This window comes from Eptesicus fuscus, chromosome 6 (genome assembly GCF_027574615.1).
Source record: "Eptesicus fuscus isolate TK198812 chromosome 6, DD_ASM_mEF_20220401, whole genome shotgun sequence".
Taxonomy (NCBI): Eukaryota; Metazoa; Chordata; class Mammalia; order Chiroptera; family Vespertilionidae; genus Eptesicus; species Eptesicus fuscus.
In genome coordinates this window covers 107,923,853-107,945,671 of record NC_072478.1, presented here as the reverse complement: position 1 = coordinate 107,945,671, position 21,819 = coordinate 107,923,853, and the positions used below count along the sequence as shown (strand labels likewise).

General features: G+C 69.1%; 2 protein-coding genes across 4 annotated transcripts; one reads left to right on the top strand and one right to left on the bottom strand.

Moving 5' to 3' along the window:
• The first annotated feature begins 1,761 nt into the window (after positions 1–1,761).
• On the top strand, positions 1,762–12,016 carry MAFK (MAF bZIP transcription factor K). Of its 3 annotated transcripts, none has more exons than XM_054718263.1 (3): positions 1,762–1,926; positions 9,019–9,098; positions 9,796–12,016. In XM_054718263.1, the coding sequence occupies exons 2-3, from the start codon at positions 9,063–9,065 to the stop codon at positions 10,213–10,215; spliced, it is 456 nt and encodes a 151-aa protein (XP_054574238.1). In that variant the 5' UTR covers positions 1,762–1,926; positions 9,019–9,062; the 3' UTR covers positions 10,216–12,016. The 3 variants fall into 3 exon arrangements, with proteins under 3 accessions (XP_054574238.1, XP_054574239.1, XP_054574240.1); XM_054718264.1 differs by lacking the exon at positions 1,762–1,926 and adding an exon at positions 2,242–2,439; XM_054718265.1 differs by lacking the exon at positions 1,762–1,926 and adding an exon at positions 8,047–8,065.
• A 2,061-nt stretch (positions 12,017–14,077) lies between these two features.
• Positions 14,078–21,315, bottom strand: TMEM184A (transmembrane protein 184A). Its single transcript, XM_054717055.1, has 8 exons — positions 21,088–21,315; positions 18,143–18,308; positions 17,662–17,752; positions 17,492–17,567; positions 16,152–16,243; positions 15,525–15,694; positions 14,900–15,097; positions 14,078–14,401 (listed from the first exon to the last, which is right to left on the bottom strand). Exons 1-8 carry the CDS (start codon positions 21,313–21,315, stop codon positions 14,175–14,177), a joined length of 1,248 nt encoding a protein of 415 aa, XP_054573030.1. The 3' UTR covers positions 14,078–14,174.
• Between the last annotated feature and the right edge of the window lie 504 nt (positions 21,316–21,819).

The following is a 21,819-nucleotide window of genomic DNA, read 5'->3' as shown; positions in this document are numbered from 1 at the left end:
CACGCCTGGGTTGCGGGCTTGATCCCAGTGTGGGGTGTGCAGGGGCAGCTGATCATCGTAAATGTTTCTATCTCCCTTCCAATCTGAAATCAATAAAAATACATTTTAGACAACAACAACAAACTCCATCCTCATTCTGTTTTAGTAAGCCCATTTTATTTTTAAAATGTTTTTATTGACTTCAGAGAGAGAGAGAGAGAGAGACATTAACATCGATGGTTCCTGCACGAACTTCAACTGGGGATCAAACCTGAGACCCAGGCGTGTGCCTTGAGCTAGAATGGAATGGGGTGACGTTCACCCACTGAGCCGCACCGGGCAGGGCGTCCAAGCCCGTTTTAAAGTTGGTGGGTCTGGAAGCCAAGACCCGGCGTGGTGCCACGAAGAGGCTGCCCCACCCCCCGTCACCCCACAGGCGTGACCCCATCTCCCACTCCTGCCTGATTCCCACTGTTCAACGCCCTGTTTCAGGGACTGAATGAGATTTGTTAGACGGCGCGCTCGTAACCAAGCTTTAGTGTGAGGAGACGGCAGACAAGCTAGGAAAGTGCGGACACCAGGGAGCAAGTAAATTACACCGACCTCAGAGGAGCGGCCCGAGCTCCGGAGGGAGGGCCCCCCTGCCGGCGCCCCGGGGAGCCTGCTCCCAAACAGCCCGGCACGAGGCACCTGAGGCCCGGACACCTGGGCAGGGCGCTGTGCCCCTGGAGGCCTGCCCTCCTCCCTGAGCGAGGCGGGCTCCCTCCCTCTTTACTCCCCACTCCGGTGGCAGCCTCGGGGAGGCAGCTCCTTACTGCTGGGAGGGCACCCAGAGCGCCAAGGGCCTGGCCTCCCACCCAGGCGCTGAGGGCCGGCCCTGTGACCGGGGAGGTCACCTAGCCAGCTTTGTCCTCCATCTGCAGCGGAGGAGGCTGCCCGCCCAGGGCCTGCCTCGGTGGGCCGTCGGCTGGGGCTCAGGTGGGACTGTTCCAGGCCTCGTCTTGCAGCCCGGACAGGGAAGCTGCGGGTCACACCGTTTATCACCGCGTCACGCTGCAGGCAGAGGTCCGGGTGCCCCTGCGCACACCCGGCCCAGCCCCTCTGGTGGTAAACCCGGGGGACCTTGCCGAGGCTGCGCCGTCCACAGCGCGGTCCTGGGGTCCCGCGGACGGCAGGGTAGCCCCAGACTCTGAGCCCAGGGACGGGCGGCGGGGCCCCCAGGGGATAGGGCTATGGGGTCCCGACAAGAGCCAGCCCCTCCCATCTCCGGGCCCAGAGAACGCGCTCCAGGGGTGAAAGGGCTGAAGGGGGTGCTCCCGGCTCAGAACGCCTGCGCCACGCGCGGAGCTGCCAGCAGGCGGGACGGGCGCCCCGCCACACCTGCAACACAGGTGCACCCTGCTCGCCCCGCACAGGTGGACACGGGCGGCACCAGGGCGCTGGAGGAGCGGCGGCCGCCCAGCTCCCACGCCGGGAACACGCGGGCTCCGGAGGGGCGAACCCGGCGGGTTCCACGCGCCTCCGTGGGGGGACCCGGGCCCTGGAGGAGGCGGGCGGGACGGGCCCGGGGAGGTGGGCGGGGCGATGTGGGCCCGGTGGGCGGGGCCTAGAGGGCGGGGCTCTGGCGCGCGCTCTGGGTGGCGGTGCGCGGTGGGCGTGGCTAAGTGGGCGGGGCTCTGGCGCGCGCTGTGTGGGGTGCGCGGTGGGCGGGGCGTCGTGACGCGCGCTGACGCCGATCCCGGAAGCGGTGTCAGATGCTGGGCAGCCGGGCGGGCGGGCGCGCTGGCGGCGGGCGGCGGGGGGGACTTGTTGTTCTTCGTGAAGTCGGAGCCGGAGCGCGCGGCGGGGGCGGCGGCCCAGGGGGAGCGCGAGAGTGAGCGCGAGCGGGAGGAGAGCGCGTGCCCGCGAGGAGTCGGCCGCGCCCCCGCGGTCCCCGCGCGACGCCAGGTGAGGGGCGGCCCGGCGGGGCTGTGTGGGCCGGGGGCGCGGTGGGGGCGGCCCGCCGCCGAGTCGGGGCGGCCGGGGACTCTGGGCAAAGTTGGGCGGGACCGGAGCCCCCGCCGGCCCGAGCACCTGCCGCCAGGTGCGCTGCCCGAGCGCGTCCGCGGGCGGTGTTTTCCCGGCCCCGAGACCCGAGCGCCTTCCTTTCTTCTCCGGCCGGGGCGCGCCTCCGCCCCGCGCGGGAGCCGGGAGTCCGGGTTCCCGGGGAGGGCGGGGCGGGGCGCCCGCGGGTCTCCGCCCCCTCCCTCTCCACCTGCTCGTCGTTCGGCTCCGAGGCGGGAAGGCGCGGGCGAAAATAACCCGCCACGTGCAGGGAGCGCGTGGTCGCCCAGGGCCGCTCGGCCTCGGGCCCCGGGGCACGTCCCGCGTGCTGTCCGGCCGGCCCCGCGGCCCCTTCCCACCGCGACCGCCGCCGAGACCGGCATCGGAGGGGGAAGGAGAGGGGACTCGCCGACCGAGGTCACGTTCTGAGCAGCTGACCTGCCCGGGGTTCCCCGGAGGGAGGCCTTGGTGGGGGCCTCGCGTGGGGAGGGGGACTGGGCGCACGTGTCTCTCCCCCAAACCCCGCCGTCCTCCTGTGGTTCCGCTGAGTTTGGACCGAAGGGCAGTGCCAGCCCGCCCCGCCGGAGCCTCGGAGGGGCGGGGAGGGGGGACCGGAGCTGTTTGACCCCAGAAGCCACCCGTGGCCCTGACCCCACCGGATTCCCACGCTGAGTGGATGGAGTCTCCGCGGCCTGGACACCTGCCCTGCGCCCCGGCGGCGCTCTCCGCGGCACCGGCGCCCTCGGGTCCTCCCCTCCCGTCCCGTCCTCAGCGGACCCACACCGGCCGCCTCGGTCAGGCGCACGCCCCTCAGGGCGGTAGAGGCGGTGGGTCCCCGGCTTGGGTCTCGGCCGCCCACAGCCCCTTGGCCCTTCGTGGGTGAAGGTCTCGCTGGGGTGACCGCCCCGGGGTGTGCTGTGCAGCCGCGAGGGGAGCCGCCCGCCGGCGGGAGGAGGGGCTGTTGGCCGAGTCCCTAAGCGGGGGCGGGGCGGGAGCTGCACCTGCACCTGTTGCATCGGGCAGGTCCTGCCCAGGTAGCCCAGAGGCAGAGGGCCTGCTTTGTACCTAAAGCCGGACTGCATTTCAGAAGGAAGCGTTTATTGGCCGAAAACACAAAGAGAGGCGGGGGGGGGGGGGGGGGGGGCGTTTGTGCGTGAACACGGCCGACTTCCAGGGACCAGCATCACCCCCCCTCCAGGCGGTGCTGGAACCCGGAGTTGCCAGGCCTCACTGAGTGCGGAGCGGGCAGCGCCCCGGGCACCATTCTGTGCCCACAGCTGTGCAGCCTTCCCTCTGGGGCTCCCGTGGGGCTTTTGTTTACAGTCTCCCCGGCGGCGAGCAGCCCTGCCTGTGGCCTGGCTGGCCCGGCCTAAAGGTTCCGGAGCGGACTTGGGTGTCGGTCAGGTCCACGGGGAAGTGCCGCCCTGCCAGCTGGGAGCGCCCTGCCGGCTGCTCCACGCAGTAAACAGTGACTCACCTCTGCCGCCTCTCTGCCCCACCCCCTCTTCCCCCTGCCCCCCTCTCTGCCCACCCCTCTCCCCCCCCCCCGTCCTACCCGCCCTCTTCCCCCCTGTCCCATCCCCCTCTTCCCCCTGCCCTCCTCTCTGCCCACCCCTCTCTCCCCCTTGTCCTACCCCCCTCTTCCCCCTGCCCCACCCCCACCCCATCCCCCTCTGTGCCCCGCTAGTGCTAGTGGAAGGTACGTGGCTCCCTTCGGTATTTACTTTTGCTTTTCATAATCACACACTTGTCATGCTTCCTCTTTCTTACGGTTTCAGGAAGTCGGAAGTGCCAGCGTAAAACTAGAATTTTAGGGCAGGTAGGGATGAACCTCAGGTCACACAGTAAACACAGTCACACACACTCAGTCATACTCATACAGACACACACACACACATACAGTAACACACACTCAGTCATGTGCATACAGCCACACACACTCAGTCATATGCATACAGACACACACACACATACAGTCACACACAGTCATATGCATAGTCACACACACAGTCACTCGTGCACACACACATTCACACAGTCATAGACATACAGTTACACACACAGTCACTAATATACACACACAGTCACTCAGTCATATGCATACAGTTACACACACTCAGACATACAGTCACACACACAGTCACACACACACACAGTCACTAATATACACACTCACACACACACTCAGTCATACGCATAGTCACACACTCACACATACAGTTACTCACACTCACCTCGTCTCAGATGGAGCCCAGCCTGGGTGCCCTGGCCCGGCCCGGCACCTGCCGGCTCTCCGGCGCTGCCTGTCTGGGTGCCGGGCAGGAGGAGCAGGAGGAGCGGAGCCGTGTTGGGTGGAAGCCGCCCTCCAGGCCCCTCCCCCTGCAGTGCTGACACACCTGCTTGTGCAGCAAACCTCGTCTTCCAGGTGGGGGGCAGGTGTAGGTGTGAGGGGGCAGGCCTTGGGCGCAGCCAGTGAGAGGGCTCGGAGAGGGTGCCCGCCGACGGCAGGGAGGGCAGGGGAGAAGTTGGGAGCCAGTGCAGATTGTGGGGGGCTCTCAAGAAGCCAGAGGTGGAGGCCTGGTCTGGGGCAGGAGGCCCGGGCAGCGAGTGGCTCTGGAAGGATGGCCTCCCTCTGCCTGGCTGGGGCTGCATTTGCGGACGGCGGTCAGGGTCCAGACGGAAGCTGGGGGTCCGCCGGGCCAGAGCAGCTGAAGCCGCAGGCCAGGTTTGCGAGTGGAGGGGGAGGCCCCGTGGGCGATTTCTGGGTGAAAATGTGGTGGGGTTGTCACCTGAGCTGCGGGTGCAGGACGGGGCCTGCTGGACGTGTGGGCCTCGCGTTCCCCGGGGGCCGTCCCCGGGCAGCGTAGGAGGGGCCGGGAGAGGACAGGGCCGCTGGGGGCCCGGAGGACCACCCAGAGCTGTGGGGGGAGCAGCGGCTGAAGCTGGGTGAGGGGAGCAGGGTCCAGGCACGCTGGCTGGGTGTGGCGTTCAGCCTGCATCAGCTGGAACTGCTCAGTCACCTCCAGAGCAGCCAGGATGACACAGCTTCCCGAACGGCACAGGCAAGGTGACCAGACGTCCTCCAAGCCGGAGACGGTCATGCCTGCTGGAGGGCAGCCGGCCAGGGCCAGCCTGCAAGCTGGGTGTGGGCCGGGCTGGTGGGGTGCCCAGCAAGGCTCTGGAATGCACCCCACTTGAGGGGGCTGGCTCAGGACATCGGTGCCCGGCGTCTGAGTGGCCGGGACGGTGGGAGCCCTCCTGGCTCTGGGCACTGTCTGCAGCTGGGTGACATGGGCGCGTGGTGCCGTCTGCAGCTGGGTGACATGGGCGCGTGGCATTGGGCCACTTGCGAAAGGGTCCCCAGAGCAGAGGTGGCCACCTCAGGGTGGTCGGGCGAGTCACCTGCTGCTGTGCTGCCTGGAGTCGGGGCTGCTCCCCTAGCAAGGAACCCCTTTCCTCCCTCGCTGTCTCCTTGCTGCCCCTGCCCTGCCAGGACCTGCCCCCCCCCCCCCCAAACCGGGAGACCGGAGCGGAGGCACGTCTTTATCAGGTTGGCTGGGAGGGCTGACGGGCAGCGCCCAGCGTCCCTTCACTCCATCCGAGCGAAGTGTTGAGAGCCCACCCATGCCTCCCGCCCGAGGCTCACCCCAGGCTGGGCGGCGAGTAAGAATTAGCACCTTCAGGGTCTACGCCTCCTCTTCTGCCTGGCAGGCTGAGCCCAGGGCTGCGTGGGTGGGGTCACGGCTCCCATGCCTTTACTGATGGCCCGGAACCTGGGTCCAGCCCAGAGCCAGCCAGCACACACGAAGGCCCACAGCCCCGACGCCGAGGGAGGAGGCCGTGGGCCAGCAGCCCGGGTTTGCTGGAGCTGGAGAGAAAAGTGACCGAGGGTCCCAGACCCTGGCCTCAGCGCCCTGCCTCCTGCCCACCAGCAGGACAGGGCTTGGCTGTGGGGCCTGCGCTCGCTGCCCTGCCAGCTCGGTGCCCGGTGCCGGGACGGAGTCTGGCGTTCTCGGGGAAGCCGCCCGGCCCTGTTCTGGGGCAGGAAGGGGGGTCGCCGGTCCCTCCTTGACTCCAAGCTGCGGACCCTCTCGGCCGCAGCGTCCCCTCTGGGGGAAGCGGGCTGCCCTGCTCGCCTGTCAGACGTGCCTCAGGCCGAGTTCCTGGCTTTGGGTTGAGAGCCAGCCCCGTTAGGAAAGGAGTCGCCGAGGCAGAGCCGAGGGACCGGGCCGGTGGGGGTGGGAGGTGAGCCTGAGGCCGTCCCTCAGGCGGTGCCGGGTCCGCACAGCGGCCCGCCTGGCGCTGGGATCTGGGTGTGAGTTTTGTTGCTCAAGGGCTGGGCCTGGTGTTTGGTGCCGATGCGGGGACGCCGGCGTCAGGCCGTGGTGGGGTGCCGCGGGCTCTGCAGGTGCCGGGCTGCCCGAGGCTGCAGTCTCACCCGCGGGGTGCCCGCGTCTTGGAACGGTCTTGCTGCCCGCTGGGGCCCGGCTCGGGTCACACACCTGGTGTGGACGGTGTGAAAGCAGCTGTGTTACAGGGCTGCTCTCCAACCTCCTTCCAAAGCGGCGTTCCTCACTCACAGTGGCGTGACCGGGTCCGCGCTGGGTCCTGGTGGTGTTTGGGTACACGCAGCCCTGGCGCCGAGACCCCAGCAGCTGGGGAGACCCAGTGGATGGGGAGCAGGCAGAGCCGGGTCTGAGGCGCCCGGGGCAGTGGGGCGTGTCTGCCGCTGCCTGGGCTCCTCAGGGGTCCGGGTGCAGCCGGAAGCGCCGGGGGCAGAGGGCAGAGCCCAGGCGGGGCCTCCTGGTGTCACCCGCCGGCCCAGCTCAGGCCTTTGGGACAGCACCCTGGGGCCTCGTTTTCAGAAGGAGATGGAGACCCCAGAGGAGCGGGTTTTAGGGTGTTCCTCGGCCCGGCGACCACCCATCACCCCTACATTTACACGCACCCACTCTCGTCCTGCTGCTCCTTGCACAGAAGGTCTGTGGACCAAGACAGGAGCCGAGGCCAGGCCCCAGGTGGGGGACCCTGAGCCACCCTCCTGTCTCTGCCGGGGCTCCTTGCCTGGGTCCTGGCCCCCAGAGGCCCAGGGACCTTGACCTGGTGGGTGTGGGGGGGAGTGCCCCTCCTGGGGCCTGCTTGCAGTGGGGGGGCTGAAGCCCATCCTGTGTGCATCCTGGTTCCGTCCCCGCGTCCCAGCACAGACCCCGTGGTGGGCAGGTGGGTACGGAGGAGGCCCTGCCCCGGCTCTGCCCTGCGCCTGCCCCGGCCGAGCTGGCTCTGGACACAGCGTCCCGTCGGGGTCCGCTCCAGGCAAGTCCTTGGCCGGGCCTTCCGTTTCCCTTCGGGGTGGGGCCGGCTCTGTGGGAATGTGAGCTCCTGCTCTGTAAACAGCCGGTGACTCACCGCACAGCTATGCCTGGCGGCTCCGGCCCTCATGACGTGCTGGCTGGGATGGGAGCCCGGACACCGCCACCCTCCTCGATGGCGATGACGGCGATGGCGTGGAAAAGTTTCCCACAGCCCGCGGCTCTGCAGCGCGCTCTGACCCCAGCGCGGAGGGGGCGGGCCCGGGGGGCGCCAGCTGGCCACCCCAGATGCCAGGGTCACGCCGCTGTCGGAAGCAGCTCTGAGCTCTCTGCTGGGATCTCTCCGAACTGCGGCCGTCGTCCCGGGCACACGTGTGTAACCACGTGAGGGCCGGGGAGCCCGGAGCGCCAGCTGCCCCAGCCTGACCTGCTCTCCTCCCCATCGGGGCCCCCAGGAGAGGCCCCCTGGACGGTGGCGGGGCCCGCAGGCTTGGGTGCTGAGGCCTGGGTTGAGTTTGCGGCCTCTGGTGGTGAGGGAGGGTCCTGCTTCGGCTGAGGGAGGGCGGGTGGAGTCTTGCTTGCGATGGAGGCTGTGATGCGGCTTCAGGGCCGGAGGACCCTCATGGTGCTCGTCTCGGGTGCTCCCTCTGCTGTCTGGTGTCAGGACGCCCCGTGGCCCGGGTCCTGAGAGCTGGTGCCCGCCCTCCCCCCGCCCCTGCCACGGGGGCACAGGGGTGAGTTTGCTGCCCCACAGCCCTTGGCGTCTGCACTGTTGCCCCAAAGCCATTGTTGCTGTGGGCTTCTCTGTTTCCATGACAACCATCAGGGGTTGGCTACTTCCCAAGGTCGCCATGGCAACTATCAGAGGGGAGTCATGCTTGGGATGCTTGGCTGGCTTTTTCATGAATGATTAGAATGTGTGACACAATGCAGACGCAAACACTGGAAGGGCGGGGCTGGCGGCGGCGGGGACAGCTCCCGCCAGACGGGCAGTGCGCTCCCAGGGCAGCGGCTCCCCGCTCCCCACCTGCCCGGGCTGGCCTAGGCGCCCTGCCCACCCTCTGAGCCAGGCCAGGGCCAGGGGCAGCCCAGGGGGAGGCGGTGATGTCACAGCTGCAGAGCCCTTGGCAGAGGTAGGCCAGCGGGAGGGCGGGCGCCTCCTGCCCCTGGGGGGCCCTTCCTCTGGGATAAGGGGCTCCTGCCGGGGCAGGTGCTGCCCCGAGGCTGGTGGCTCCGCAGGTGCCAGGTGTGGTCACTCGGGAGCCTGTCCTGTGCGTACTTGGGCCCTAAACGTGGCGTCCTGTGCTCACAGGTGCAGCGGCAGAGTCCGCAGGAAGCAACTCTGCTCAGCCTGGCGTCACCCGGGGGCTGGCGCTCTTGCAACGGGGTGGGGTGGGGGGAGGAGGGGAGCTCCTCGGGCTGTCGCTGGAGTGGAAGGCGTGGCTGGGCATCCACCTGGTCCCTGGGGCCCCACACCGCCTAGGCCAGGGGCCTGCCCTGGGGGAGTCCCGCAGGATGGGCGGGGGCCCGCCGGGCTTTCGGGCGCTGCACCTGGACCGAGGGGGGTGAGCTGAACCTCCTCGGGCCTCTCCGCTGTCGGGATGGCCCTGCTCGGTCACTGGTGGCGGCACAGGCGGCCCCCGCCCAGCGGGACCTGACCTTGTGGCCTCTGTTCTCTGCTTTCTAGTTACGATTTCCAGGCAGTTCTGTGCGGGTGACGGTGCCCAGGTTATGACGACTAATCCCAAACCGAACAAGGCATTAAAGGTAAGCGGGCGCCCTGGCTGGGGTGGCTCAGTGGGTCCCAGGTTCGATTCCAGTCAAGGGCACGTGCCTGGGTTGTGGGCTTGATCCCCAGTGGGGGACGTGCAGGAGGCAGCCGATCAATGATTCTCTCTCATCACTGATGTTTCTCTCTCCCTCTCCCCTCCTCACTGAAATCAATAAAAATATATTTTAAAAAAAAAAAAAAAGGTAAGCGGGGTGAGGGGGCAGCCCAGGCCGTCTGCGCCCGTCCGCTGCGAGGAAGGAGGCCTGTCCCGGGCTGTGGGCTGAGGAGGCGCCACCGAGTGAGGGCACAGTCGGGGGGCACAGTCGGGCCCTGGCCTCCGGAGGCGCCAGCCCTCAGTTCAGGAGGAGGACCCCTTCGCGGGGCGGCGGGCCTGCTCTGACTCCCTCTCAGCTTGAGGCTGGCTGTGCCCTCGGGCCTCTGTCTCTGGTCCCAGGAGCCCACGGGATCCCCGTGCACTTGTCACCCGCCTGCCTGCGTCAGTCCTGCTCCAGGCACTGGGGGGCCACAGGGCAGCACCCACGTGGGCTGTGGCCTTGCAGGTGTGCGTGGCCGTGTAGCCGGGTCGTGGCCACGTGTGTGCACCTCTGGTGGGGGAGGGGCTGCTGGGACCCAGACCCCCGTCTGCCGAGCCGGCCTCCGGGGCCCGGTGCTGACCTGTGGCCTGGCCTGCAGGTCAAGAAGGAGGCGGGCGAGAACGGCCCGGTGCTCAGCGACGATGAGCTGGTGTCCATGTCGGTGCGGGAGCTGAACCAGCACCTGCGGGGCCTGTCCAAGGAGGAGGTGGTGCGGCTCAAGCAGCGCCGCCGCACGCTCAAGAACCGCGGCTACGCCGCCAGCTGCCGCATCAAGCGGGTGACGCAGAAGGAGGAGCTGGAGCGGCAGCGGGTGGCGCTGCAGCGGGAGGTGGAGAAGCTGGCCTCGGAGAACGCCAGCATGCGGCTGGAGCTGGACGCGCTGCGCTCCAAGTACGAGGCGCTGCAGACCTTCGCGCGCACCGTGGCCCGCGGGCCCGTCGCGCCCTCCAAGGTGGCCACCACCAGCGTCATCACCATCGTCAAGTCCCCCTCCGTGCCCTTCTCGGCCGCCTCCTAGTGCCGTGGCCGGGCGCCGGGGGCAGGGGCGCCGGGCACGTCCCTCGTGCTGTCCGAGGGTCCACGTGCAGAGTCCACAGGGCTCCCGTGGGGCCGGGTGGAGAGGAGGGTCCATGAACCTGTGCGCCGCACACCTTCCTGCACGCGCCCACATGTGCCCACACGCACACGCACACGCACCGGCCGCCCTCGGTCACCTGCGCTCCAGGCTGTCGCTTTAGGGTCTGTCTCCCGGGGAGTCGGGGGTGGGGAAGGCCTCAGAGGCTCCTGGCCTGAGGCCCGAGGCCCTGCCCACCCCCAGCCTCAGCAGCCTCTGTCCCTGCTGTGGCCTGGAGCCCCACTGCCCGGGCAGCCCTGCTGTCCCAGGAGGAGCCCTTCGTCCTGGGCCACAGGCGCCGTGACTGCCGTGGCAGGGCCCTGTGCCGGGCGGCGGGCAGAGGGAGGCTGTGCGTGCGGCCAGCAGCTCCGGGGCTTGGAGCAGCAGCTGCTTACAGGCATCATGGGGGGTCCATGTGGAGTGTTGTCAAGTGTCCCTGTGTCGGGGTGACGCGCGAGGTCCCCGGCTCCCAGCTGCAGCCCTCTAGCCCTGCCTCCACCCGCAGAGCCTGGGCCCGTGAAGCCGGGGGTGGGGGTGGAATGGGTTGGCTGCAGGGGGTCTGCTTAGCTGTGGGAGTTGGAGGTGGAGCTGGCTGCGCCTGGTTCCTGCTGCCAGAGGAGGGGAGAGCAGGTGACAGGTGGGGTGCAGGAGGTGGCACAGGCTGGAAGGTGGGGCGCCTGCATGGCGTCTGCACAGAGAGGACGGGACCCTGCAACCTTGGTGCTTAATCGTCACCTGCACCCTTCTCCTCGGAGCCACGGGTGACCTCGGTGACCTCTGCTGGGGCTTCCCGCCCTCACACCGCCCAGGAAGACCAGCGAGCTGTGAGGCCCCGCCCCGCAGGGTGCCCGCTGCCCGGAGGAGGGGCCGAGGGGCCGCGTCCTGGCTGCCTCTGTCACGGAAGGACAGTGACGCTGGCCCCTGGCTGCGTCCTGTCCTGGGGGCAGCGGGGGTTGGGCGAGCGGCCCTAGAGCGAGGCTGAGGCCGGGGTGAGGAGCTGTTGATGCCATAGCTGTGGTAGGTAATCCACATTGGATATCAGTAAGGACCTGGGAGTATTTAAAAGAGAAGTATAAATATATATATATATAAAGTTCTATACACATTTTATCGTTGGATTTTGTACCTTTTCCTGTTTGATACTGTAAGTGTACAGCCGGGCTGCAGGCAGAGGGTCCAGGTTGGAGCTCTGCCCACCACCCCCGTCTTCCCGCTGCCCTCTGCGGGCTCCGCCGACTGCGCCCGGGGCCTGGCGGGTGTCTTGCTTGGCGGTGGCGGCCGCTGGGTTCCCAGAATGCCCGGTCCCGCGGGTCAGAGGTGGCACCCTCTCCCCCGGGGCAGGGGTCACGGAAGGAGGCCTGGCGTGTCCCTCGTGCGGTTCCTTTCTGATTGTTGACCGTCACCGTCACGTTTAACATACAGACTTTTATTTACGAGGAGGCGAGGCCCGGTGCTTCAGACCGGAATCTTCCGCAGGGCAGGCTCCGTCCGCAAGCTCAGCCCTCGCCTCGGCGCTCGGCAATTCCATTTCAATATTTATTTTGTGCTGCTTCCGCCCCGACGTAAGTTATTGAGGAGACCCTCCCGTGGCCGTTCCCGTGGGCGTGCCCGCGCCGCCGCCCGCAGCCACGCCTAATTTATTGCTGCACGTCTCTGCCGGACGCTTTCGTACCTTCGCAATAAAGACTTCTCGTTTCAGGGGTGTCTTGCTGTGTGGTTGGTGGTCCCCCCACATCCCTTCACCCGAACCGGGTGCCGCTGTGAGCAGGTCTCCCGAGCTGCCTGGTCCCTTGTGGGGCAGCCCTGGGGGGAGGGGCAGCAGCTCACTCCCTGGCTGGTGGGCAGGGTCCCGAGGGTCCCACCTGCCCTGGCCAAGGGCCTGTCCACGGACGCAGCCTCAGCAGTGGCCGCTGTCACCCTGAGCTTGTCAGTGGCAACCACAGATGGTTCCTAGCTGAGCAGACCCCCAGCAACCAGCCCTGGGGGGCCGGCCCAGGCTGCTCCTCGGGGAGCCTCCAGACCGGGAGCCGGAGCCTGTGCGTGTGAGCTGCGGGGCGCAGGCCCTGGCCCCCGCCCCCAGGCCCTCCACGTGGACCGCTGGGCCATCTTACGGGCGAGAACACCCAGACGAAGATAAGCCGCTCCTGCCCGTGGCCACTGCCGGCCCCGCTCTGGGAGGCAGGGCCCGAGGCCCGAGCGGCAGCCCTGGCGCCCTGTGGTCCCCTCACCGGCGGGCAGGAGCCCGGACACCGGCTCTGTCCTCACGGCTGGACTTGGTTCTGCCCGTGGGGCCAGGACGGGAGAGAACGGGTCTCCGCAGCTGCGACCGGCAGGTGGTCAGCCTCTCTGGGTCGGGCCGCCTCCCGGAGGAAGTGCGTGCCATCTGGCCAGGTGCGTGGGCAAATGCCGACCTCCCCTCCCTCCACAGCACCAAGCCCTGCACTGCTGTCTGCCCCCTGCACAGCCTGCCGCCCGCGCGTCTCCTGGGCCTCTGACGCCCTGTGCACAGCTTTGGGCAGCTCAGGCCCGCAGGGGCGTGCGGGAGCTCCCCTGGCTCACAGCGGGCCTGGCAGCTTGCCCCGCCCGCAGCCTCCAGAAGGCCCCCTGCTTGGTCGGCACCTCTCCCTCAGGAGCGCCAAGCCGCTTCCAAACCGCTGACGGAGCCGTGGGTGGCGCGGCACGGGGGCCGCCAGCTGCAGAGGCTGAGATAAGTCCTGGGGGACTTCGAGCGGGCGCAGGGGAGGCCGGCCTGTCTTATCAGGAGCCGCGGGGCCGGGGAGGCTGCCATCGGAGTCCCGTCCCAGGCGCGGGAAGACCCCACCCATCGTGGACACCGCTGGCCAGTCCGTCTGAGGAGTCTGGGACTTGGCACCTCTGCCTCGTTCCCTGGTGACATGGGAGCAGGCGGCCCGGAGGGGTGGGAGGGGGGTCGCGGGGCGGTGGCCACTGGGCCTCCTGCCTGTAGGCTCTCGGGCGCCTGTGCCGCTGCCCAGCCCCCTGCACCTCCCCCCCCCCCCCGGCTCCCACCCCACCTGCTGGACACCCAGACAGGACGGACCAAGACTGGCAGGCTTGGCTGCACTGAGCCCGCCCCTCGTGCCAGGCCCCGCCCACGTGACCCCAACCTCCAGGCTCCCAGAGGGCGGGCAGCACCCAGACCCCCTCCCCCCAGCTCTGCAGCCGCTTGTCCCACGGAGGAGAGGACAGGACGCGGCCTCCAGGCCTCAGCGCTTTGCACGTGTGGCCTGGACCCACGGTGGGCGGGGCTGCCACGAGGAGGCTGCGAGGAGGCCGAGCGTGCCCCAGCCTCAGGGGGCACGGGGCAGGGCATTCAGTGTCGGGGTGAGCTCCTCGTCCTGTCCTGCTCGGAGCTGGGACGCTGCCCCCAATACCCAGACTTGGCACCATGGGCCCCTTCCACCTCGCCGCCCCGCATCCGTCAGGGCACCGGCCCCGTAGGGACAGAGGCCACGGGAGTCATAGAAAACCCAGGGTTTATGCATAAATAAGCTCGGCTGGTGGCCCCGGCACCCCCAGGCCTCACGGGAGCACCCCCGGGGTGAGGGCTGGCCAGGGCTCCGTGGCCGAGGGACGTGGAGCAGCGCCCAAGAGGACCAGAGCCAGGCCCGGCCGAGACCCGCCCCACAGCCTGAGCGATGCAGCCTGCAGCCTGGGACCCGTCGGGACGGCCAAGCGGCACCGGAGGGCGTGGCCAGCTGCACCCGCAGGTCCCTGGGCTCCTCGGACTGACCCAGGCGCCCGCTCCCACGGGCCGGGCAGGAGGCTCCGGGAGAGGCTGGGCCTTTGGCGGAGGGTCGGGGGCGAGGGGCCCTGCCCTTTCCCAGCGGCCAGACCACCCGACCCTACGGCTCCTCCGAGGGGATCAGCATCCTCTTCTCGATGTTGCGGCTCCTCCGGTCCCCGCCCACCGCGCCGGGGAGGGCGCCGGGCCGCGGGGCCTCGTGGGTGGCCTGCTGCGTGTAGTGCTGGTAGGCGGGCGAGAAGTTGTGGATGGCGTCGCGCACGATGTCCTGCGGGCTCATGGTCTCCCTGAGGCCACTGGAGATGCTCTGCATGGGCGCCGGGGGCGCTGCGGGCAGCACACGTGGGGGCTGGGTCTCCCTGGGCCCATCTCCCCTCGAACCCCAGCCCGGGCATAGCCTGCTCCTGCCCTCCGGGGCCTGCCCAGCCAGACCCCACTAGGTCGCAGGTGGGGGACGCCTTGGGTGGCCAGAGCAGCCACGGCCGCTGCTGCCAAACGGGCCCTTTGCCAGGGACTCCAGCACAACCAACCCGTCCGGCTGCCCAGGCACCTGGTGTGGGGGGCGGGGGCCTGGGGCCCGAAGTCGGGTCCGGCGTGTCTGTGTCAGACGGCCTGCCGCGCCCTGGACCGGGTGCAGACGAGGCTCCTGTCCCGCCCGGCCCTGCCCTGTCCTCCTGCCCACCGCGTGGACATCCCGCGTGTGGGGACCCGGGTGGAGACAGGGCGTGGAGGGCACCCGGGGAGGGCGGGTGGCCACCCCACGCCATGCCCCAGCCGAGCCCTTCCGGGGAGCTCCCCTCCTCACCCGCTGGCAGGGCCACCCACCTGGCGAGCTGTCCTTCTTCTCCGAGTACACCCGGCAGGGGAAGGCGTAGCGCAGGGCGATGGAGGCAAAGAGCATCTCCACGCAGATGAGGAAGTTCTGGTAGCCGGCGGCCAGCGTGCCGGCGCCCACCCTGCCCCCGTCCGTGGCCCGGACCTCGGGGATGACCCCGCACCTCTCCAGGACGGCCAGCAGCATCCCTGGGATGGGGACAGCCAGTCAGCACCCACCTGGACAGGCGGCTGGGCCGGGGCCGTCCCCGCTGGCTCTGCGGGGTCTGAGGGGAGGACGGCTTCAGGCCCTGGAAGTCCGTCCCGTGCAGGGGACACCGAGGTTCAAAGGAGCTCCAGCGCCCGGGTCTTGGCACAGAAAATATCCCAGAGTTCCCCGCAACCCAGACCTGCGCCCACCCTCGCCGTCCTCCGCGGCCACGTGGGCCGCGAGTGCACGCAGCCCGGCCAGGGCTGGTGCGGACAGCTCCTCCGCGAGGTACCCCCCACAACAGCCCAGCACCCAGGCCCAGGGCCCCAGCGGAGGGCTGGGACTGCCTCCCCAACAGCTGGGCAGCAGGCTGGGCGGGGCGGGCGCGGCGGGGGAGGGACCCGGCCTGGCTCCCAGCCCACCCACCCTGCCAGAAGGAGAGGAAGATGACGGCCTTGATGGTGAGGAACTTGAGCACCGGCTGGAAGGGCCGCAGCAGCTCCCGGGTGGCGAAGTAGAAGAGGAACAGGGCGTAGAGCGCCAGGCTGACGGAGGCGTTGTAGACGAGGGTGACGTAGAGGTAGCCGCTGTGGATGCTGAGGACGAGGGCAGCGGCCGGGTCAGGGGGCCACAGCCGGGCCAGCAATGACCAGACCGGCACGCTCCCTCCAAAGGCGCAGGAGGCGCCCAGGGGTGGGGCTGGGGGGCTGGCGGGGCCTGGCAGGGAGTCCGGACCCCGCGGTGAGGATGTGGCCCTTCTGCTGCCCCTCCCCCACCCGCCCGCGCACTGCCTGGTAGGTGTGCCTGTGTGTGAACGTGTGCATGTGTGCTGTCACGTGTGTGCGTGTGTGGGGTGTGTGTGTGTACCTTGGCCCGAGAGCCCTGACCCAGCCTTTGCTCTCCCTCGGGCTCACCGGGGAGAGGGCGGCTCCTCTGGCCGTTGGCCAGGGCCTTGCCCAGCACGGTCCTGAGAGGAGGGGCCTGTCCCAGGTGCTGAGCCCCCGCGGAGCCCTGCCCCCCCCCTGCCCGGAGGCCCACCCCTGCCAGCCTTACCTGAAGTCCCCGTCGTGGTATTTGCCAACCGCCTGCAGGACAATGGTGACCAGGGCCATGACCGGCTTCACGACACAGAACTGCAGCGTGGCCTGGGCGTGGGCGAGGGGCAAGGGAATGTGGGGGGGCACAGGGCAGCGCGGGGTGAGGGGTGCGTGTGGGGGGGCGCAGGGCAGTGCGGGGTGAGGGGTGCGTGTGGGGGGGCGCAGGGCAGCGCGGGGTGAGGGGTGCGTGTGGGGGGGCGCAGGGCAGCGCGGGGTGAGGGGTGCGTGTGGGGGGGCACAGGGCAGCGCGGGGTGAGGGGTGCGTGTGGGGGGGCGCAGGGCAGCGCGGGGTGAGGGGTGCGTGTGGGAGGGGCACAGGGCGGCGAGGGGTGAGGGCTGCGTGTGGGGGGGCGCAGGGCAGTGCGGGGTGAGGGGTGCATGTGGGGGGGCACAGGGCGGCGAGGGGTGAGGGGTGCATGTGGGGGGGCGCAGGGCAGTGCGGGGTGAGGGGTGCGTGTGGGGGGGCACAGGGCAGCGCGGGGTGAGGGGTGCGTGTGGGGGGGCGCAGGGCAGCGCGGGGTGAGGGGTGCATGTGGGGGGGCACAGGGTGGCGAGGGGTGAGGGGTGCGTGTGGGGGGGCACAGGGCAGCGCGGGGTGAGGGCTGCGTGTGGGGGGGGCGCAGGGCAGTGCGGGGTGAGGGGTGCATGTGGGGGGGCACAGGGCGGCGAGGGGTGAGGGGTGCATGTGGGGGGGCGCAGGGCAGTGCGGGGTGAGGGGTGCGTGTGGGGGGGCACAGGGCAGCGCGGGGTAAGGGGTGCGTGTGGGGGGGCGCAGGGCAGCGCGGGGTGAGGGGTGCGTGGGGGGGCGCAGGGCGGCGAGGGGTGAGGGGTGCGTGTGGGAGGGGCACAGGGTGGCGAGGGGTGCAGGGGTGCGTGGTGGGGGCGCAGGGCGGCGAGGGGTGAGGGGTGCGTGTGGGAGGGGCACAGGGTGGCGAGGGGTGCAGGGGTGCGTGGAGGGGGCGCAGGGCGGCGAGGGGTGAGGGGTGCGTGTGGAGGGGGCGCAGGGCGGCACGGGGTGCAGGGGTGCGTGGGGGGGTGCAGGGCGGTGAGGGGTGAGGGGTGCGTGTCGGAGGGGCACAGGGCAGCGCGGGGTGAGGGGTGTGTGTGGGGGGCACAGGGCAGCGCGGGGTGAGGGGTGCGTGGGGGGGGCGCAGGGCGGCGAGGGGTGAGGGGTGCGTGTGGGGGGCGCAGGGCGGCGAGGGGTGAGGGGTGCGTGGGGGGGCGCAGGGCGGCACGGGGTGCAGGGGTGCGTGGGGGGGGCGCAGGGCGGCGAGGGGTCGGGGGGCAGCCCCTCACCTGCTTGCAGAAGCGCAGGAAGCCGATGGAGTAGGCCATGCCCCGCAGGCAGCAGGTGCTGTACAGGCAGCTGGACCTGGGCGTGCGAGTCCCTGAGGCCTGTCCCAGAGCACAGGGCCCGCCGCCCGCCGCCCGGGGTGGGGGGACCGGTGGGCTCAGGGAGGCCTTACCGGACGGGCTTCCCCCGAATCTCAGCCATGATGGCGCTCTCCCCGCCGAGGTACTGGAAGCAGAGGCTCAGGAAGCTGTAAATGACGAAGGCTGCGGAGCCCGGGGCCGGCGGGGCGGGGGGGCGGGGGGGCGCACGGTGAGCCTGGACATCCACGTGGGCCCCGCCTACAGGAAGTCTCCCCGACCCCCACGCTGAACCCATTTCACAGAGGACAAGCTGAGGCTCAGGTCACATCGCAGGACCCTCTCCTCTCGGGGCTCCCAGCTCAGCTCTGGGGCCGACCCCACCCCTGGGGGCCTGCAGGCCGGCGGCTCTGATGCCCACCACCCGGCGAGGGCCGTTTCCCTCTGGGCTCTGGGCGGCCCGGCTGCCGGCCCCTCTCCCCCCCGCACGGCTGATCCTGGCTGTCGGGCAGCCCCCACCGGAGGCCCTGCTAGGCCCGCCTGGGCCTCGGGACCCCGCGGGAGCCGGCCGCTCACCCTCGTAGCAGTCCCGCAGGGAGTCCAGGTAGACGTAGTGCTGGCGGCTCCCCAGGAGCAGGAGGCTGAGCCACGAGTCGAAGGAGTAGACGGGCACCACGAGCAGCAGGCGGACCACGTACCGCTGCTCGCTGGGCACCGTGTACGAGCGCAGGTGCAGGTAGATCTGGGCGGGAGGGAGAGGGCGTGGGGCGTCCGCCACCTGTGGGGGGCACTCGTCCACCGGAGGGGCGTGTGTTCACTCACTCACCCACTCACTCACTCACTCATTCATTCATTCACTCACTCATTCATTCACTCACTTATTCACTCACTCATTCATTCACTCGCTCACTCATTCATTCATTCACTCATTCATTCACTCACCCACTCATTCACTCACTCATTCATTCACTCACTCATTCATTCACTCACTCATTCATTCACTCACTCACTCGTTCACTCATTCACTCACTCACTCACTCATTCATTCACTCACTCATTCACTCATTCATTCACTCACTCATTCATTCATTCTCTCATTCACTCACTCACTCACTTATTCATTTACTCGCTCACTCACTCACTCATTCATCTGAGGAGACCCTGCAAGGGGCAGTCCCAGTCCCAGTGGGCACAGATATTCTGGAAGGCAGTCTGGCATTTCAACGGGGACATGAGAAGGGCTGGTACCCTTTGACCCCCGAAGAGGAGATGAAGAAAGGCTTGGCTGGTGTTGCTCAGTGGTTGTCGACCTAGGAACCAGGAGGTCAGGGTTCGATTCCCAGTCAGGGCACATGGCCAGGCTGTGGGCTCCATCCCCGGTGTGGGGCGTGCAGGAGGCAGCCGATCGATGAGATTGATGATTCTCTCTCATCACTGATGTTCCTACCTCTCTCCCGCTCCCTTCCTGAAGTCAATACAAACGTATTTTACTAGTAAAAAGCCATGAAGGGGGCTGGTCCCGGCGGTGCACCCTGAGGACCTCGCAGGGTGGTGGCCGGCGGGTTAGACTGCGGTGCAGCCACGCACCAGGGTGCCACGCAGCTAGGAGAATGGGACGTGCCCTGAGAGGACGGGGCAGACACGCCAGGGTGACGAGCGAGCAGGACCCGGGTGCCCTGGAAACGCACCGTCCAAACGGAGGAGAGAGGCCCCAGGAAACGGGACAACAGCTCATGTGCAAACCTTTCTAGGTTTTTCTATGGGAACATAAAAAGGTGACGGGCCCTGGCCGGCGTGGCACAGTGGACAGAGCATCGGCCTGCGAACCAAAGGGTCCCGGGTTCGATTCCGGTCAAGGGCACATACATCGGTTGCAGGCTCCTCCCCGGCCCGGGCCCTGGTCGGGGTGCGTGCAGGAGGCAGCCCATCGATGTGTCTCTCTCACAGCGATGATTCTGTCTTTCCCTCTCCCTAAAAACCAATGGGAATATCCTCGGGGAGGAAAACAGAAAAGCGACAGGGTTCAGAGCCCGGCAGCTGGCGCCTGGCTGCACTCCGAAGGCTCCCTGGAGGAGGCGCCGTGAGCAGAGGGGAGGGCGTGGCAGGGCAGGCTGCACAGAGGAAGTGCCCGTGCAGAGGCCTGCCTGCCCCGCTTCCTAGGGCGCAGCTCGAGGGCAGGCGGGGGCAGGTGGCCGCAGGAACAGCCTCCTTATCAGCCGCTCGCTCCCTCGCTGGCGAGTGGGCAGGGCACGGCGTGACCCGCCCTTAGGAGGCCTGAACTCTGCTCCGGGAGCCGGCACGGCCTGGCTGCGTGGCCTTGGCCAGACCCTGCCCTCGCCAGCCTGGTTCTTGTCTTTCAAGCAAGGGCTTTGTCCCGCTGGGCTCCGGGTGGGCAGAGGCCTGGCAGCGGGGGCGGGTGGGCAGGGGTGGGGCCGAGGGTGGGGCCCGAGAGCTGCAGCCCCAGCGTCTCCGTCAGCCCTGTCCAGGCGGTGGGACCCCAGATTGGACAGATGGGGAAACCGAGGCGCAGGCTGCAGCTGGGACCGAGACAGCGACCCTGGGCTCTGGGTTTTGCTCTGCAGACGACAGCCTCCACTGGGCAGGGAGGTGTGGCTTCATGCAAATCGGACGTGCCACCCACCTGCCCGTCTTCCTGCCTCCTACAGGCAGTCCTCCCTGATGGCCCCACAAGGGACCCCTCCTCCCACCCCTCCGCGGCACCGGGGTCTCCTGGCCCACCCTCACACGCTTGTGTCCGCGTTACGTCTGGTTATTGGAGGCCACGAAGCAGGCGACGCGCTGAGAGGGGCACCCACTTCCCTGCTGCCAGTCTCCTGGCTGCCCCCTGCACCAGCTCGCGTGTCCACCCAGTGCCCACGCCAGTGCCAGCTGAAGCATCGCGAAGGGCAGTTCTGCTCGCAGCCCCCGCAGCAGCCGGCCATGGCTCCCCGCACCCCACGCTGAAGGCCGCTCCCCACACGGATGTCCACGGCCCCTCCACCGGGAGCCCTCGCCCTGGTAGCCACCAGCTCCCACCTCCCAACTCTGCTCACACGCTCACGGGGGCAGACATGTCCTCTGGGCTGGCACATTGCTCTGTCCTCTGCTTCCCTCCTGAGGAGTCTGAGGGGGCAGCTCTGACCCTGCTCCTGACTCAACGCCCACAGAGCAAGTCCCCGCCCTCAGCTGCCTCCGGGGAAGCCCCTCCGGCTAGGGGAGCCTGCAAAAGACCCTGCCCTCTTCAGCCTCAGTCTTCTCCTCCGTGAAATGGGACGATACTGCTGACCTCAGTGAGCAGGGCTGATGAGCAGGGGCGAAGGGCCCTCCGCCCTCTGCCCGGCAGACCTCACCTTCAGGCCCAGCTCCCTGGCCCGCCCCCCTCCCCGCCTGTGCCCTGGCTTGCTGCCACCTCGGAGAGCCCCCATCTATCCGGCTTCTGACATCAGCACCAAGGCCACCGCTTGAGGCCACCCTCCCAGCAGGGCCAGCCAGGGCCAGGCCGAGTCCCCAGGGAGGCTTACCTGGTGGCAGGTGAGCACCAGGGCGGTCCACACGAACACGCCCGAGATGCCGCGGGCCAGCGCACTGGTGAGGAACAGCTGGGGGGCGCCCTGCGAGCTGTTCCCCACGCCGGCCATCTGCAGCCCCGAGGGCTCCGTGGGCATGGCCGGCGGGGGGCTGGGCTGCAGCCAGGTTGCTGACACCTGGGAGGCACCGGCCACCCCCAGGAGTCCTGAGGCGTCAGCCATCTGCGGGGCAGGGCGGACGGAGGAGAGGGCAGAGGTGTCTGCAGGCAGCCCGGGGAGGAGGGGAGGGAGGGCCCGCCGCTCCGGGGAGCCCAGGACACTCCTGCCCCTTCCCTGTCTCCGGAGCCCCGGCCCCTCTGCACGGGGACGCGGCTCCCAGGCCTCCTGCCTGCGCCCTGGGCCGTCCCCCCTCTGCGGCCCGGCTTGTGGGGAGCCCGCTTTTCAGGGGCCAAAGTTGTCTGGGAAAGTGGGGGAGCCCGTGGCCCGGCCTGCCTGGCTGGAGTCGGGGAGCAGGAGGCTGGAGGGGCCGGCCCAGCCCCCGCGGTCACTCCGCAGCCTCCACGCCGGCTCCGGCCGCTGCCGACCTGCGGGCGCATCCCCGCCTCCCGCGCCCGCTCCGGGCGGTCCCGGCCCCCCGCCCTCCGCTCCCAGGCCCCGCACCCACCTCTCGGCAGGAAGCGCGGGCCCAGCCCCGCGAGGCCCGGCCTCCAGGGCAGCCAGCGGGTC